At 52.1% G+C, this 18597-nt stretch overlaps 1 protein-coding gene across 1 annotated transcript in view; it reads right to left on the reverse strand.

Moving 5' to 3' along the window:
- Window positions 1-311: 311 nt before the first annotated feature.
- The window catches only part of Zfand3 (zinc finger, AN1-type domain 3), a 157102-nt gene continuing 138816 nt past the window's right edge, over window positions 312-18597 (reverse strand). Inside the window, exon 6 of the mRNA XM_013029661.1 lies at window positions 312-678. Within this exon, the coding sequence (XP_012885115.1) occupies window positions 524-678 (155 nt within the window). The 3' untranslated portion in view covers window positions 312-523. The remainder of the gene's footprint in view (window positions 679-18597) is intronic.

The raw sequence follows: 18597 nt of genomic DNA on the forward strand, positions 1-18597 counted from the left end.
CCGCGCGGAGGCCCCGCCGCCTCTCCTGGCTGATGAGTTTTTCCGTCACTGGTCGGAGCCGGCCGCCATGGCCGCTCCCGGGAGAGGCCCCGGGCGGCCGCGTGGACAGCGGGTCCGGCTGCTGGACAGGGGTCGGTGAGGAGGTGAAAGAGCTTCCGGAAAGCCGTGTGCGCGCGGGAGCTGGAAGGCAGCTCCTACTCCTCTAGAACTCAGTCTCCACCGGGGACGCTTTCTGCTTAAGGCTTTGTAAGTTAGACTCCAGCAGTGACAGGTATGTGTTGTTTTAAATCCACTAGCCATGCTCAAAAAAATATTCTTCATGTTTTAATTTTATACAATGGCTAGCAGGCACCTTAGTAACCAGCCAGAAATCACTTTCAACCACCATCAACCCCTAAACTACAGTACCAGGGTGGCTGGAGTCTGACGCGTGCCCAGTACAAGGTGTCTGGCTGACTTTGTCCTAAATAAGGCTAACATTAGTGAACTAAGAACAGCGTCGAGTGGTGGCCGCGCCCGGCCTTCAGGAGCACCCCTCCCCGATGCGCTGGCAGGAGCGCCCCACTTTCCGGTCCAGTTTCACCATTTTCATGATGGCTTCCTCTCGGCCGCGGCCCATATGGTCGAATGTACAGTCGTGCTGCTCCGGGAGGCGGTGTAGCATGCAGAACACGAAACCTGCGGGGAGAGCACACAGGCGGTCAGGGCGTCGCGGGGGTGACGGGCGGGCGCCACGGCGTCTCCATCCTCGGCACTGTGCCTGCCCTAACAGGGGGCCTGCAGGCCTTCCCTGCCCCTCCCCTCCCCTCCCCTCTCTTCCCCTCTCCTCCTCGTCTCTCCCTGCCTCTCCCCAGCTCCTCAGGGCAGACCGCCTGCAGCGGCTGGCACTGCCCAGACCCTGCAGGGCGAGCAGGAGGCTCAGCACACACGGGCAGGCCCTGCACCTGCCTGGCTGCATCACAGGACACCTCCAAGTCCCCGGAGGTTGACAGGGAGACATGGTGACCTCTCCAAGGAAAACAGGGCGCACATCAAGAGGAAGTGAAGAGCTCTGCGGGGCCGCTGCAGTCACTTCCTGCTGGTGTCCACCAGATGTCCTGCCCTGCCCACCCCGCCCAGAGGCCATGGGTCCTCCCTTGGAGCGGAGGTCTGAGGGACACCCTGGTGCCCTCATGCACCAGAGGCAGTGGGACGCAGAGTGACGGGATGGCGCGTGGAGGCCTCGGGGCAGGCGCAGAGGAGGAAGCGGCCAGCCCTCCAGAGGCCGATGGGGCCTGTGGGACAGACCCACGCCGCAGGATCTGGCCGCTCTCTCCCTTGGAGGAGGTGGAGGAGACGTGTCCGTGCCGGCTGCCTCTCCCAGCTCCTCATTCCACCCGGATGTCTGTTCAGGCTTGGGGAAGACTTCCCAATGAATCCAAATGCATGGCCGCCTCCCCCCCACTCCCTGCCCCCCACTTCCCCCACTCCCTGCCCCCCCCCCCCCGCAGGCCCACAGCCTCCATTTCTTCTCAGAGACACAGCGACGAGGTTGTGGCTGTAGAAGAATCAGACATCATGAGGGTTAGGGCCACCTTGCAATTTGGTGGCCACAGCCTTAAAGATGAACACCACGAAGACCACGTTCCCAGATGGCCTCAAGGCCACCACGGCACTTGGCTCCCAGCCCTGTGCTCAGGCTGGGCTGGGACGCACCTGCAGCCTGGGGCTCTGAGTACTTGGGCAATCCCTGGTTCAAGAAAACACATTATTAACTGCTTCCCAGGGAGAGCAGGGCAATATGTCTGACTCTAAATTGGGATTGGGTTTAAGGAAAAGAACAGAGATGAAATTTTTGTCTCTGGAGAAAGCTGTACTCCCACTCGGTCCACAAGCAAAGTTAAGATTAATGAGCTCACGCGTTACCGTTACTGATAAGTTCATTACTTGCGGATATTGGAAACCAGTTGTCTTTCTCCTAAAGGACTGCAGCAGAGTCAAGCGTGGCCTCAGTGCGCGCCCCGCGTCGCGCAGCAAAGCCTCTGCCTGGAGAGGAGTCCACCCTGGGGCTCGGGCAGAATGACACCGGAGCACGCATGTGCACCAAGTCCCGACAGGTTCTGTACGGCAGCACCTGCCGCACGGGAGGGACGCGGCTGCCCCTCCACTCCTTCTCGTGAGTGGGGAGGGCCAGGAGTCATCCCAGGGGCTCTTCCCTGCAAGCGGGGCTGGCTGAGTAAAAGCAGCAGGAAACGGATTATGGCTGGAATTAACCTGGCTCCTGGCTTGGTGTAAGACCTCATTAGTCAAGACAGACATGGAGGAGGGAAGAGGCTACCATGAAGGTGTCAAGCCCCCCCCCATGCATGCCTGCACACACACACACACACACACACACACACACACACACTTAGCCGCCTCCCCCGCTGGCGACAGCCAACTCCGAGGGCGACAGAACCACACTCCCTACCACTCACTCTCACCGCCTCCTCACCCAGTCAAAAAGACGATTCCGTAACCCAAGTTCCCTGTACCTGTCCAGACACGTCTAACACAATTTTCCTTTGCTTTTTGGTTGTAGTAGGGTTTGAACTCAGGGCCTCACGCACTCTACAATTTGAGCCACTCTGACAGACACTTCGATCCCTGCCCCCACCGCCCACCGGCTTTGATGTCTGCAAGGTGTGACCTTCTCCAGCTAGGTACACTTTGGAAGCAAGGCTGTACAGATGAGAAGTGCTGCTCGTGACCTGCAGGGAAAAGGCTGGGGGTGGCTCTGGAGGACTGGCCTCCCGCACTGCTGCGCGGAGGTTATTAGATGGCATAAATTAAGCTCAGTTCCCTCCGGTCAGGATCCTCACTAGGGAAGCTACATGCTGGGACCACTTCCCAGTGCTGAGTGGGCACTGTCCACGGACCAGCTAAATGTGAAATGCACGGCCCTGAGTGTGCAGCCTGGGCAAGGGAGGCGTGGCCAGGGTGAGCAGGACTGACCAGGCACTGGGGGGGAGAAGGGGGAAGGTGAGTGGGGGTGGCCAGTGGCCGGGGTGCATGGTAGTGGCTCACCAGCCAGGTTGAGTGGGAGTGACAGATTTTTTTGGGGGGGAAGTACAGGTGAAGCGTGGGTTTGTTAGCAAGTTGCGGCCAGCACAGTGAGGGGGGAGCTAGCAGCTGACTGCCTGGGTAGCGGGGAGGTCTCCTCCAGCCTGCCTTGGGGCTGTGAGTGGAGAGGAGTCAGACTGCTGGCAGGACGAGGGTCTCAAAGCATGATGAGACATCGTTAAAAGCTCCTTTTGACTGGGCCTGCTCTGCACTGCCTCTATACCAGTCACCGCCCCCCCACAATACACACATGCACATGCACACGCACACACACACACACACACACACACACACACACAAATCATTTTCTCATGCACATGGGGTGGAGCGAGCACTGTGCCTCCTCCACACGCTCCTGGGGTCCTGCTGCTCAGCAGCACGTAATTTTAACAACTCCAACATTCTTTTGCTTATCCCAGCAGAACACCAAACAGTGCTTTGGAGGGGTAAAGTGAGCTGAGTGGAGAGGCGTGAATGATTAAAAGGAGGCTCACCCCCCAAAGAGAGGAAAACAGCTAGGGCAAGAGATCTGAAGGTGCCATAGATCCCGAGGGCGTGGCACAGCAGCAGCCCGGGTGCTCAGAGCTCTCCTCGCCCCATTTCCACGCGCGCTCGGAGCTCTCCTTGCCCCATCTCCACGCGCACTAGGAGCTCTCCTAGCCCCATCTCCACCCGTGCTCAGCTCTCCTAGCCCCGTCTCCACGCGCGCTTGGAGCTCTCCTAGCCCCATCTCCACCCGTGCTCAGCTCTCCTTGCCCCATCTCCACGCGCGCTCGGAGCTCTCCTAGCCCCGTCTCCACGCGCGCTAGGAGCTCTCCTCGCCCCGTCTCCACGCACGCTCAGAGCTCTCCTAGCCCCGTCTCCACGCACGCTCGGAGCTCTCCTCCCCGCATCTCCACGCGTGCTCAGCTCTCCTCACCCTGTCTCCATAAGTGCTCGGAGCTCTCCTTGCCCCATCTCCACACACGCTCAGCTCTCCTCCCCACATCTCCATGCGCTCGGAGCTCTCCTCCCCGCACCTCCATGCGCGCTCAGAGCTCTCCTCCCCGCACCTCCACGCGCGCTCGGAGCTCTCCTCGCCCCATCTCCACGCGCGCTCAGCTCTCCTCGCCCCGTCTCCAGGCGCGCTCGGAGCTCTCCCCGCATCTCCACGCACGCTCGGACCTCTCCTCCCCGCATCTCCACGCGTGCTCAGCTCTCCTCACCCCGTCTCCACGCACGCTCGGAGCTCTCCTCTCCCCGTCTCCACACGCACTCGGAGCTCTCCTCACCCCGTCTCCACACGCACTCGGAGCTCTCCTCACCCCGTCTCCACGGGCGCTCGGAGCTCTCCTCACCCCGTCTCCACGCGCGCTCGGAGCTCTCCTCCCCGCATCTCCACACGCGCTCGGAGCTCTCCTCCCCGCATCTCCACGCATCCTCGGAGCTCTCCTCCCCGCACCTCCACACGTGCTCGGAGCTCTCCTCCCCGCACCTCCACGCACACTCGGAGCTCTCCTCCCCGCATCTCCACGTGCACTCGGAGCTCTCCTCACCCCATCTCCTCCCCGCCATCTCCACGCGCTCGGAGCTCTCCTCCCCGCATCTCCACGCGCTTGGAGCTCTCCTCCCCACATCTCCACACACGCTCGGAGCTCTCCTCCCCACATCTCCACACGCTCAGAGCTCTCCTCGCCCTGTCTCCTCCCCGAATCTCCACGCATGCTCAGAGCCCTCCTCGCCCCATATCCACAAGTGCTGGCCCACGAGGAGGCTGTGAGCCGCTTTCCGCAATTCTGACAAAATGCTCGGGAGCTTGTGTGGGGGTCTCTTCGCTTGCTGCCCTGAAGAGCAGTTTCGGGAGCAATTTCAAAGGGCAGCTGAGGGAGCAGCTCCACGTGTTCTCTGCCTGCCCCTGGGCTGTGCCCTCTCTAGCAGCCTTGCCCTGTCTTCTGACACAGGGGCAGGGCAGGAGGGAGGAGACCTCGGGGCAAGTAACCCAGGCCCTCTTACCTACAATCTGGTCTGGGAGCATCTGGAGGGGTTCTGACAGCTCCAGCCTCAGTTTGACAAGTGCACAGGGCAGGAGGGCATGATGGCTCGCATACAGGGGCAGGGAAGAGCCAGCACTGAGCCACTGGTAGACATAAGGCAGGGACACCCACAGCAGGGGAGGGGATAGACAGAGAGCAATTCCTTCCCCACAGTGCCAGAGCCCGAACCTGCCTCCTGAAAGAAGCCCAAGTGGCTTGAAACAGCAGCATTCAGGTCCCCAGCCTGCATGGAGGCTGGAGAGCAGGAGGGAGTAGACACCATATCCAGACCCAGCCTTCTACTGTGGACACCCCCCGAAGAGGTGGGACACCACCTGGAAGACCCTGGAAACACCTTCCCAAGAGAAAACAAGATGCTCCTGCTTCCAAGAGGCCTAGTCTGACACACAGGTGTTTTCAACTATTAATTTGGTGGGAATTATTGTTATTAGCATACATTAGCTGTGATTTCTACATGTGTATATGACCCTCACCTCCTCTATTCACACTCCCCAATCTTAAAATCAATTTAAATAGGTGGCACGGGTCTATTTTCACTACATAAGCCATATTCACGCTCATTCACTCTCCCCTCTTTTTAGCTCCCCCACTACGACTGCGGGTTTGAACTAAGGGCTTTCCAAGAAAGTGCTTAAAAAGTGCTCTTCCACTCGTGCCGCAGCCCAGCCCATCCGTAGCTTGTTCTATGAGACAGAGTCTCACAAAGTTTGCTGCCTGACTGGCCCTGGAACTGTGATCCTCCTATTCCATGTAGCTAGGCTTACAAGTGTGGCTACCACACTGGGCCTACTCCACATCTTTGCAAGTTAGCACCTGAAATTTACCCCGTTCATTCAGATATTTACCCAGGGAGGGAGGGAGAAGTGGGTATTTTGAGACTAAACTTACATTACACAGAGCAATTTGTACAACTGCCATCATTAGGCAAAAATGCTCTAGCACCCAGCCCCTTATGCTGTAAGAACTACAAAGATTATAAGGATATTCCTATTTCACTCCTGCACAAAACCCAACAACAATCACTGTCAAGAGAAGGCTCTGCTCTCTAATTGCCAGCAGTGAGGGCATGGGGTGACCCCATGTTGACCCTAGCCAACACTTCCCTCTAATGCCCGGTCAGAGCCAGCCTTTTCCATGGAGCATGCGGAGGGTGGCAAAGTGATACCAAAATTCACCTTCCAAGTCTGCACTCTTGGTCTTTTTATTTAATCCACACTAAGCAGAACGCTGCTTTACTTGCTTTACTGGTGGGAGTGAACCCACCAGTTAAGAGTTGGCAATGCCGCCAGCTCTGCACACTCTGCCTTCTATTTCACATTTGCATTCTTGCAGGCCTCCACCTACCGGCTCCCCCATTTGCAGGCTCCCCCAGTGGCTGTTTCATTAAAGGGCAGACCAAGGCAAACCTCAGCTCCAGCTGATGCTGTTTTTACTTCACTCACAAGCAATGTTTTACACTCCCTTCCTCATTAGAATTTCAAATTCTCATAGGTTCAAGCAGAACCTAAAAATACTGGCAAACCTCAGGGACGGAGTGATGCAAACGTGTGCTGGTGTGGAACGGGTGTGCCGTCTGCACAGCACAGCCCTCCAGCCTCAACCTGTGCTGGGGAAGGCACAGCGACAAGGCCTGGGCCATTTGTCCACATCCACATCCCACGTCAATCATACTAGATGCACATGGATGCCAGCACACAGAACCAACTTACCACCTTCAAATTTCAACACAATAGGTAGCATCTTCTATTTAAGAAATAACAACCGGGCACTGATAGCTCATGCTTGTAATCCTAGATACTCAGGAAGCTAACATCTGAGGATCACGATTTACAGCCAGCCTGGGCAGGAAAGTCCAGGAGACTCAACTCCAATTAAGCACAAAAAGCCAGAAGTGGAGCTGTGGCTCAAGTGGTGGTAGAGCACAGCCTTGATTAAAAGAGCTCAAAGACAGTGCCTAGGCCCTGAGTTCAAGCTCTAGGACTGAAAGTGGGGAGACAAAGGGAAAAAAATGCCTGGCTCACTAATGTGTGAAATGACTGAGCAAGCTCAATGCGAAAAGACTTCTAGCAAGCTAGTAAAAAGCTTGTGTGTTTGTGTGTGTGTGGTGCTGGGGTTTGGCCTCAGGATCTTATACTTGTTAGGCAGGTGCTCTACCACTGAATCATGCCTCCGGTTAGTTATTTTGGCATGGGGGCTTGCTTCCTGCTCGGGATCACTCCTGGACCTGGGTCTAGGCTTCCTGTGTGCTATCATGCCCAACTTCTTCAGTGAAATGGAGCATTATAGACTTTTCTGCCCTGGCTGGCCTGGACCTGTGACGCACCCTGTCACGGCCTCTTTTCCACGGAAGTGTTACATTCCTTCCTAAGACTCCATTTTACTTTTTCACAGCCAAACCCTTGGTTTGTTAAAAACTTACCAGCAAAACTCCTTAGCCTTTGGTTCAAATGCTGGGTGTTAGCCAATCGTGAGAGACTGTTAGCCTGAACTCTGCCAATCTGAGTGGAGGGGTGGAGCTTGCATTTTTAGGAATAAAACAGAAGAAACTGCCTGCCCAACTCACTGACTTGGGGGTCTCATCAGCAGCATGCTCTCCTGCAGAAGTAAACTTTGTCTTGCTGCGTTCCTTTTGAGTTGGTGTCTTTATTTCTATGCCACACCCAATATCCCAAATTATCTCTAACACCAGAAAGGAAGACAGGTGCATGGCACCATATCCTGCTATAGTATTTTTTTTTTTGAAAAGGGCTCTCCTAAACTTTTCTTCCTGGACTGGCCTCAAAAAGTGATCATCATCCTCTCAGCCTCCCAAGTAGCTAGTATTACAGGCCTGAATCACAGGCACCCAGGAAGGTAGAAGTTGCTAAATCTCAGGAACACGTTGCTGAGAACAGCAGGTAGTTACAGGAGGCTTGTTGGGAACCTTTAACCATTTACACTAAGCCACTCCCATCCCCTCCAGCAGCCATCCTAGATTATATCACATTGCTCAACCCCACACCCAATGCAGAATTTGTAGCACAGAAATGTATTAAAGGATCTTAACACATTTATTTCATCAGCCCATGGCACAGAGAAAGTACCTCAGGTGTTTGCAGAATGGAGTATGTCTGCTTTACATTCTCCTCCACCCCTGGCTTTGCATGGTGGAGGGAAATCACTGCATTCCGAGAAACAAAACTGGATCCTAGCTCCCTGATTGGCTGACACAGTGCTCTGCTGGGCTGGAGAAGAAATCCTGGGAATGGAAAGAGGTTGGCCACCCAGGCCCAGGGAGGAGAGCCACAGTGATTCACCACGTTGCCCTCCCTCCCGTTGCCCTCCCTCCGTTTTCCAAAGGGAAGGAATGGATGCAATTCAGAAAAGCCCACTCTTACCTCTCCCCACCCCCCCACCCCCGCCGCCTGTTTCTCTCTCTTGCTGGGTTAGTCATGGGCTTGAACTCAGGGCCTGTTGCTGTACCTCAGCCTCTTTGTGCTCAAGGCTAGTGCTCTACCACTTGAGACACAGTGCCACTTCCCCACTCTACTTCTTAACAAGCTGATAACAAGCACCCAACCACAATAAGGTGATTCTACAGCAGAAGCAATCATCTTTTTGTTTTCTCCCCAAGTCAATTTAAGTATCAGCTACATACAAGATGAAGGTCTCAAGAAACAGCAGACAGAGGCGCTTAAGCCATCCCAGGCGCCTGTGCGGGGCAAACTCCACACCCTCACACACTGGCCGGGTGGGACAGGCCTCCTGGGCATGGTGGTCACATGGCTCTGGGTGTAGCCAGCAGGGAAGGAAACTGTCACAGTTCAGCTGGACCAGGCCCTGGATGCCTTTTTAAACTGTAAACCATCTGCACTGCTGAGTTCCTTTAGTGCTGTTTCTCCAGCCACAAGGGAGGGAATGGCTGCCTGGTCCCGGCTCTCACTTTACTGACAGTAGAGAACGAGTCTCCACGGTTCACTTTGGCCTCCGCTAGGCAAACCTATTTTTTCTACGTTGGCAATAGAGGGGACAGGTTGACTTGTGAGGACTCTGCTCGGCGCCAAGCCCTTTAACCCTCTACACACAAGGAAAAGGGGGCTGGGGCAGGGAAAATGGCTCAGGGCAGTTTTGCCACAGGCATGGTGGTTCATTTCTCCAGACACCATTACATTCCAGCATGAGCCTCTTAGAAGAGAGATGGGGGTGCTCTGGGCCTACACCTCACTAAGTGCCTATGCTACGGGCCTCCTTGGTGGCCCCTTCCCAAATACACCTGCCACCTGTCACCAGTGCACTCCCCTGGGACCTGCACGAGGCGGGAAAGGCCAGGAGGGGGCCGTGGGAAGGCTCCCTTCCTCTCCAGGTGTTGATGGAGAGGGGAGCAGGGGCTGTGCTGGCAGGAAGCCTACTTCTTGGGTAAGCTTCTCATCCCTTTCAGGAGACTCTGGACTTGTTGGGCCTTCTCTTTCAGCTCTGGTCTGAAGGACGATGTTCCCGAACAGCACCGTCTCCTGTACCATCAGACCCAGCACTGCAGCAGCGCTGGGAACCTGGGCAGTGCCCATCCATCCAGGAGGGCCGGGCTGGGCTGGGATTCGCAGGTAGCTCAGCAACAGGCTCCCCAGCAAGGCGTCCAGAGAAATGTGCTCTGGCGAGCCATCTCCAGGGACACTGGTGCAGGGAAGAGCCAGTTCACCCAAGGCTGATGTCCACGTGACATCAGCCTCGAATGCCACACCCCTCTCTACATAGCAACACTTAGAAGACAGGAGCCCCTTCCCCAGCGCTCTCTACTGGTCTTTCCCTCCACATGTATAGGGCGCTGAGTGCACAGGTGATGGCGATCGGCAGAGATACAGGGCCCAGGGCCACCTACCCTTGCTGCCATGGTGAGGTCCTTACACAGGGGTTCTTTGGGTTCTCTTCTAGGATGATCCAGAAGGAGTGCGTACTTCAGACTCCAAAGACTGAGGTCCCGGCTGTGTGTGATTCAGGAGCTGTCACTGCACAGCTGCCTGTGCGGCCTCGGCTTGAGGATGCTGCCCATCCCTGGGGGAGCTGCTCAAGGCCCTGTCCCCTCACAGATGGCTAGCCGGCCTGTCTGCTGGCTCTGCCAACCCCCTTCCCGCTGTCCTCAGCCTATGTGCCCCCTCTGTCTAGACCTGTATGTGAGGTTCCCTTCTCCTGTAAGAAGACACACTGGCACTGGAGAAAGTCACGGAGCTCAAAGCATGTGACTTAACAAGTTTCCTCTCCTCCTCCATACCTGGGGCTTTGTGTAGTCCTGGGGCATGAACTCAGATCTGCGAGCTAGGGATTACAGGCATGAGCTACAGGCATCATATATAGAAACAGGTGTCATACCTGTTTTTATAGGCTATAAATGCATGAGTGCTAAGTGACTAGCTCACAAGAGTTCTGCTAAAGAGATGTAAATGGCACAGAAACCTGATTTAAATATACAAAGACTGCGCTCGAACTCCCTGAATGCAAGGTGAGTTTCCACTGTACAAGCTCTCTCATAAGCAGAGGCAGAGAGTATGTATTTCCAGGTATACTACCAGACAGTATGTGGAAGAACCTAGAATTGGTCTCTGAAACTGAATGGTAAGTGGGTATAGTGAGTGGACAGGCAAGAAGGAACAGACCACGCACACACATGCGCGCGCGCACACACACACACACTTGTTTTAGGGCTCCTATTTAGAACAGAGTTTCTCTGCATGCCTCTCATCTTCACCACTAACACAGAGTGGCCTTGTTCTGTTTTTCACCAAGTCACAGCGCCTGCTGTCCACGGTTAGGGGTAGGACAGGAGGGAGTGGGCCTCTACATTCTGTGCTTAAAGGTAGCTTATTTAAACACACCTCCTGGGAAGCCCTGGGGTCTAACTCAGTAGCCGAGTATTTTAAATTTGAAGTCAGACTACAGGCTCTAGTTAAACTCTCACTGAGTCAGGAGCTAATGTCACAGCCAGGCCCGCGTCACTTGGGGGATGGGGTGGGGTGAACATGAGGATGCCACAAAGTGGCTGCCACATGTGTCCAAACACCACTTTATGTACATAGGCTGAAGACAGCCACTCCAGCAACCCTTTCCATTCCCACCTGAGCAGCCAGAACTGCTCGCCCTGCTTCCCTGGTGGTCAGTCCTCTACTGTCCTTGAAAAATTCCAATTACTCAGGGCTGGGACCTGTGGTCTTACCAAGTTTAAAATTCTAACTGTGCACTAACAGTGCTGAAACTATCTCTATGGTGCACTACGACACTGTTCGATGATCCTGGCAATCTCAGAGTTCTGACACCTCACAAACCAGCCTCCCTTGCAGCACCGCCATTGCCAGAGCAGGCCACCAGCAGCTCACCACCAAACCTGGTACCGTCCTCACTCTTCACCTTCAATTACTACATGCTATCAATCTCGCTGAGTCAAAAATCAAATCATCTATTTCCTTCTTACCATCCCTACTTCTACCACCTAGAACCAAGGAGCTGCAAGTGCACCTCCTCACTCAGCAGCCACAGGGCCTGCACAGACCCGTGTAACCACCATCTGCCTACAAGAATCTGCCCAGCATGCCATCAGTCACCCTGCCTGACATAGGCCCCAGGGGAAGTGAGACCCAGCTTTCTCAGGCCCCGGCCTCGGCATCTCCTCCCAGGGAGACCTCCCGTTCCCGCAGGGCACCGTGTCCTGGACTTTGCCTCTGAACTTTAAGAGTTTTTGTACAGTTTTTTTCTGCATAGCCTGTCTCCATGTTTCTGTATCTTATCACACACCACTCATGCCCAGGCCAGGGCCTGCTGCACTCAGATGCTGAGGCAGGTGAGCTCCCTCACCACCCCACAGCCGGTGCCCACTTTCCTCTTCTCCTCCTCACCCTGGGATCCCCTGGCCCCCTTCCGTCCTCACCCTTCACTGGCCCCTGGCCCTCTCCTGGCCCTTGCATGGACTCTCACCCAGACCCACTGTGAATGCCTCTGGATTTGGGTTGGATATCCACCCAGAAATCTACATACCACTGCCTGCTCAACAAACACTCAGAGCAACCTGACTAATACCAGTCTTCTCCAGACAGAACCTTATCTGCTTGGCTCCAACCATCACTTCATCTCCTCACCCTCCCCTCCTGGCAAAGAGCAAAATCCCTACCAAGCTGCTGATCAAGCCAAATCCCCAACTCACTCTTGATTCCTTTCTTTCCTTCATTCCTCATATTGACCTTATTAGTGGTCTTATTAGATTTAGTTCTAAATGATGCCCTTCTTCTTCTCCTGCAAAAGGTGCTGTGATAGGAATGAGCCCAGCATGCTGAAGGAACAGAAAGACTGCCAGAGAAAAAGGCCTGCTGGAGCCTGCTTCTGCCTTTGCTGTCCTGCAGAAGTCCCCTCATGGCATTTGGAAGGACTTTGGGGTGCCGTGGCTCATTGGGAAGACTAATTTACCCCCGATATACTTGTTTCATATTTGTTTATTCTACTTTCAAGGTAATCACAGAACATGTGAATAGAATAAATTTCAAATTGTATAAAATAACGTTTAGCAAAAGTAAGTTTTTCCCTCATCCTCTTAGTTACCCTCCCCAGAATCCACCCATACACAGCATTTGCCTCTCTCCCAAGAGGGACAGTTGAAAAATGTCCATCAGATCTTTTTTAAAGTTGTAAACTCCCAGCAAAGGCCTCTAAACCCACCAGCCCCTCAGCCTCCACTCAGCGCCCTGCTTCAGCCGCACTGTCCAGGCGCCAGCCTCGTTCCCATCTCCGTCTGTCTAGGATACCCCTGTTCTCCTCAGCTCGCAGTCACAGCCCTGCCTTCACGCCCTCCCTACTGGCGATCCCGCCCTCAGTCCTGTCAGTCAGTTCTATCACATCATGGCACCGCACTCCTTCCAGAAATGATCTTGTATGTCAGGTTCCTTGATTAACTCCATCTCCCTGCTACGTGCCCCGCCCCTGCCAGGCCTGCCTCTGGGTGAGTGAACTTTCCGTTTTTATCCCGTTCTAGAACCTAATGAATCTTTTCAGTTAACCGCTTACTCATGAAATATACAAGAAAATTATTCCTAGCATAAAAAGGGCTAATGAAAACCAAAAAAGGGGCTAATGCTAGCAACTGTGCCCCTCGCACTGAGCACTGGCTATGGTGGCACCAGGGAAGTGAGTGCTGCTGGCTTGGGATAAATGCCATTTTTACACCAGCAGCTTTACTTTCCTAATTATGCCTTTCTATTGCTATTACTAATATGAGCTTATATTCACGGCGCCCATTTGAGAAGCTGCCCAGAAATGTCCTGGATAGCATTAAATGTTCTCCTGGAATCTAAATTTCCCAAGGCACGTGACTGCAAACCAGCCACTTACAGAAAAACATGACCACATAGGTTCCCACCAATACTTGCTTCTCTCCCCTCCCTTGTCTGCTCAGTTATGCCAGATTTCATGGAAAATGAATCCCTGGGTAACAGTTCAGCTCAAGAGAAGGGCAATTTAAATTGACACAAGAGTAGTAGGATAAACTCGACCCCTTAACTTGTAAATTTGCAGCTTTCCCTCCCTTGCTGTGTAAATGGAACATGGTAGAGTGGAATGCAGGACAGCATGTGTCCTCGTGTGGTACATTGTCACGAGAAGGCAGAAGCCCCGTGGCATGCCCACCCCCCAGGGGACAGCCAGCCAACTCAATTCAGGAAGGAAGTGCACAGCTGTTTCTGGACAATGCTCTAAGAAAAAGGTTTGCTGGTAGGCAGCTAGCTATCAGACTGTTTCCAGGATCCATGGAACCTGTTGTGAACCAAAGTAGCCATCGCCTGCCACCTCCCAATAGCCTAGAACCACCCATCCTGAGTAGCTAGAGGAAATGTCTTGACTAATACTTGTCTGCAACTGCTGGCTGGAGAGCATCTAACACTGGCATGGACCCTGAGTCTTGTTCCCTCTGTCCCTGGAGTGTTCTGGAAAACTCATCAGTCAACAAAGCACACCAGCAGAAAGCAAGCTCTAAAAGCAGGGGGAGTACCCACGAGCCAGCATCACCTGCCTTCAGGCAGCCCAGGTACTGCACATCAGCACATGCTGGTTTCCAGCTAGTGAAGCTTGGAAACAAAACAGATCAGACACCGTATCCCGTAACCCTTCCAGCTGCACCCCTGCCTGGGATACAGCAATAAACTAGATGTCAGCTGTGGCACAGATGACAGCAGAGAAAGGAAAACGCCCTTCAAGGCTCAGAAAAGAGGAAGCAGCAGCTCCTGCCAGGCTCCAGGGCTGGCAGTCTAGCTGGTAGACAGACTTACCATGCCCCGCAGTCCCCCTCCACTCCTGCCCTCCCTCTCTCTTACTTCCGGTCCTTTTCTTTGTTCCCTTCTCATTCCTCACCAACAACCTTGACCTCTCCTTTTACTTGTCTTCTCTAAGTGCCTCGGTAGCTGGTAGCTGGAGCTCTAGCTCCTCCTCCACTGTGCAGCTGTGGGATGGCAGGCCTGGGCAATGTTAAGAGTGTACCCCTCTCCGTCTGCAAGCCACTGTGAGCTCTAACAGTACTGTCCTGAAGAGGGACGCGGTGACACAAACATGAAGAATAACACAAATGAGATGTAGAAAAGTAACTTCCTCGACATGCTAACTGACCCGGTTATTTCAGGCATCCAACTTGGTTCCGTTTGTCCATCGACTCACATCTGAGAGGATGGTGCTGCTCTTCACATCTTAGGCCACCAAGCACATCTCCTTTTGCGTCTTTGGGAATGTACTGTCATACATCTCCTGAGTCTTTCCCAGGGATCTAGCTCTCTAGCTGCACGGTTTGAATCTCAGACTGATGCATTCCACAGTTCCATTACCATGCACAGTGTGAAAGCCAATGGTCTAGGAACATTCTATTCATAGTGGGTCTGGTTTGGGCAGATATACTAACGTGGAAAGCAGCCTTCTATCCACTTCCAAAACATGTCAGGTCCTTTTTACCAACTGGGCTACAGTGTAGATCAATATCACAGTTTCTGCTACTTGCCACAGAGGCTTACTCAGCCCCCTTACTGGTCACAGGAAAGTAAAACTTGAAGTATAAAGTGTTTTTTGTTTCCATCCTGTGTGCTCTGGTAGTTGAAGACTCAAGAATGTCATGTGATCTTATCAGGGCCTTGGTCTGCTTAGGTAAAAGCACTTCCCAGAAGCAGAAACAAACTTCATTGATATTGATCCTTTCAGAGGAAAGGTGCTATAGAAATCTCATCTAATAAATAAAGGATTCAAGCTCCAGTGCTGGGCTGCCAGTCCAGCCAAGGAAAGATGCTGTCAGGCTCAGGGAGTGGAAGTATTTATTGGTCAACGGTGCACTGTTTACAGAGCTCAATTCTAGGAGCTGGGTGAAGGAGAAGGCGTTTAAAAAAAAGAAGTCACTAGTTCCTGCCTTTAAAGACAGCTGGAGATACCCAGAGAAGAAAATAGCTGAAAGTCACTAGAAGCAAAGCAAGAAATCAACTGCAAATAAAATCAATACAGTTCAGTGGTGTATAGTAAATCGGGGGCGTCCTGGAGCAGGTAAGCTTCCACAGACAAGGAGGATGTAAATTAGCACACGGGAGAAATGGAACACCAGTAAGAATTAACTGCCAGTGTGTCTTGTGTTTAGGTGAAGTGGGAGACAGATGGGGGCAATGTTATAGACCCTTGTTTTCTAGAAGGATCTCCTCGGATGTGGTAGAGGTAGGGTGTGGAACACACCTAGAAACAGTACACTGCAATGACTCCATGGCACTTCAGCAAGCTGATCCCACACACAAGGTCACATGGGTTTTTACCACTCCATGTACAGTAAGCAGAAGTGGTTAAGGAATGTCATAGATTCTAAAGGACTGAAAATGTGGACAGCCCAGGCTGAGCTGCGTCCTCAATGTCTAGAGCATGCAATGGGCCAGCTTAGGGACATAAAAACACACACCGAATCTAAAGCCTCAGGTAGCGCCTTAGCATTTCTGAGTTACTTCAAATTTTAAGTTTTGTCTCTAATAAAGGGAAGTACCTTGTCCAGCAATGCTTTTAACAAGGGTCACATGAAAGAACACAAGTGCAGGCACCTGTACAGCAGGTGTTCTTGTTCCCTCACTTACAAAATCAGAACTGTAATGATGTATGTTCTCAAGTCTACTTAAAATCAGCTACGCAGCACTATACTCAATGATTGTACTCCAGGTCCTGTAGCTCAAGCTGAGATCTGCAGACAACATGGTCCCTGTGCTGTAGTGCTCATGCTCTGGGAGGAAGGACAGCCACAGAGAGGAGAGTTTCAATATGCTCTGAGAAATGTATGGCCAGAAGCAACCAGGGACTCCAGAGAAGACTTTTGAGCAGTCTTGGGAGGACATCGCCAGATGAGAAATGTTTTGTTAAAAAAAAGAAAGACACCCAGGTTTCGTGAGGGTGTCTGATGAGGAACATGTGTAGACATGCACTGAACCTTGTCTGCCTCTCCTGTACCTCACCCTGACCTTAATGTTCCAATGCCAGTTCTTCAGAACTTGCTTCTGGAGGAAGCAAGGGGCTGGAAAGCCTAAGCCCTCATAATTGAATATGTGAAGAGCAGGCCTGCAGAAGAGGAGACGCACATCATAGGTGAGAGCCAGTTTTGGTTCAGTCAGTTGCAGCTGCCCAAGAAGAAATGGCATTCTCCCTAACCAACAGAGGGTTTCTACAGTTCCTTAATTAAGTGCGTGTGCTTTCTAGATCAGAGTGGTAGGTTTGTGAAGCTGGTGACAGCAGTTACACACAGGTTTGTGAACTTACTGCCTTTGTGACCTCCAAACAGACCATCTTATTAATGCCCATGATAAATCACAGGTTTCACTTATGCAAATACACCTTTCCTCAAAATTGAGTAATTGAAGCCATAGTCATACCGAAGAACAAATTAAATCAAGTAGAAATGCCACCCATCTGATGTCTTATCTGATTTTTTCCTTCTACCAATAAAAATTCAAGGCAGATACAAATTCAAGGCAGATGCAAGTATATAAAAATAATATAGTAATATTAATTTCTCTATACACATCTTATTTCTTCAGCCAAATATTCTATTAGGAAACCCTGAGGTTGCCCTTGCACTTTGAGCCTCAGAAATTTACTTGGGGACTAGCCCAGACATTCCTCTTGCTAGGAGACGTGACCAGACTTGCCCTCAAATATTACTCCGGAAAGGTTTCCTGCCACGCCACCACATTTTACGGACTTTTATTTTTCCTGGTATGTTCTGTGATGAGGGCCAATCAGAGATTACATACTCTAGGCCACCACGTGATTTGACTTGTGAGAAATTCAGAATCTGATAGGAAAGAGGAGACCAGTGTGAGAAAAGCTTGTGTTAAACCAATGCTCAGAGGCAAACGATTCTAAGTGGAAGAGGAAGAAGTTGACGAGTTCTACAGAAGCTTACTCCCCAGGTTTATACTTTAAAGGTATTTGGAGGTAATCAGGGCTAGATGAGGTCATGACGGTGGGGCTGGGTGGTTGCCTTGCTCTGTCATGCCTTGTGATGCTGTCCACCATGTTATGCACTAGACCTCGGAACTTCTCAGTCTCCAGAACCATGAGCCAAATAAACTTCTTTATAAGTTTCCAGTCACAGAGATTTTGTTATGTCAATGGAAATGAACTGAGATAACTAGAACACAGAATGGGAGATCTACTCCAAATTTCTAGTCATTTACTTTAGTCATAAATTACCGGTGTGTTTCTTATGACAGAATGAATCTATTAACTATACAGTATATCAAACTGTGGAATACATTAACATTACCTAAAAGAAGGAGCACACCCTTCTTCCTATTGACTCTGAAGCCTGAGCCAAAACCATGCTCTCAGAAGCACTGCTTAAGGAGACCTGCGGTAAGAATGTATTGGAAGGACTGAAGAATACTATTAGCAGATAACTTCATATAATGTGCTAAATACAAGTTAGACTGAAGCATCTCTTTTGGCAAAACCTCATGCACAACTACCATTATTTTAAAAGAAAAAAAATCCAAATCTAATCACTTTGACAAAAACACTTAATAGTCCTGGTTATGATACTTTGCTGCCAGACTCCATAAAGACTCCAAATCTAAATACAGTTTTGGAGACTAAAAAAAGAGGTTAACAGGCTTGGGGATTTCACTCAGTGGAAGAGCACTTGCCTGGCAGGTGCAAGGCCCTGAGTTCAGTCCTCAGCTCTGGAGGGAAGGCGGGGGGGCGGGGGGGCAAGGAAGAGGTTAAGGAATTAAGCTGTATTAGTTTAGAGCAAAGACCAGAAGACAAGAATAATTCAGAACAGATATGCTTGTTCCATGTACACAACAGAGCAGGAAGCTGTGGCAGGAGGTGCAATTAGTGGGGTGAACGTGGCAGGGAGGTGAGTTAGTGGGGAGGACGTGGCGGGAGGTGAGTTAGTGGGGAGGGAGGACGTGGCGGGAGGTGAGTTAGTGGGGAGGGAGGACGTGGCCGGGAGGTGAGTTAGTGGGGAGGGAGG

The sequence above is a fragment of the Dipodomys ordii genome, unplaced genomic scaffold, assembly GCF_000151885.1.
Source record: "Dipodomys ordii isolate 6190 unplaced genomic scaffold, Dord_2.0 Scaffold120, whole genome shotgun sequence".
Classification (NCBI taxonomy): domain Eukaryota; kingdom Metazoa; phylum Chordata; class Mammalia; order Rodentia; family Heteromyidae; genus Dipodomys; species Dipodomys ordii.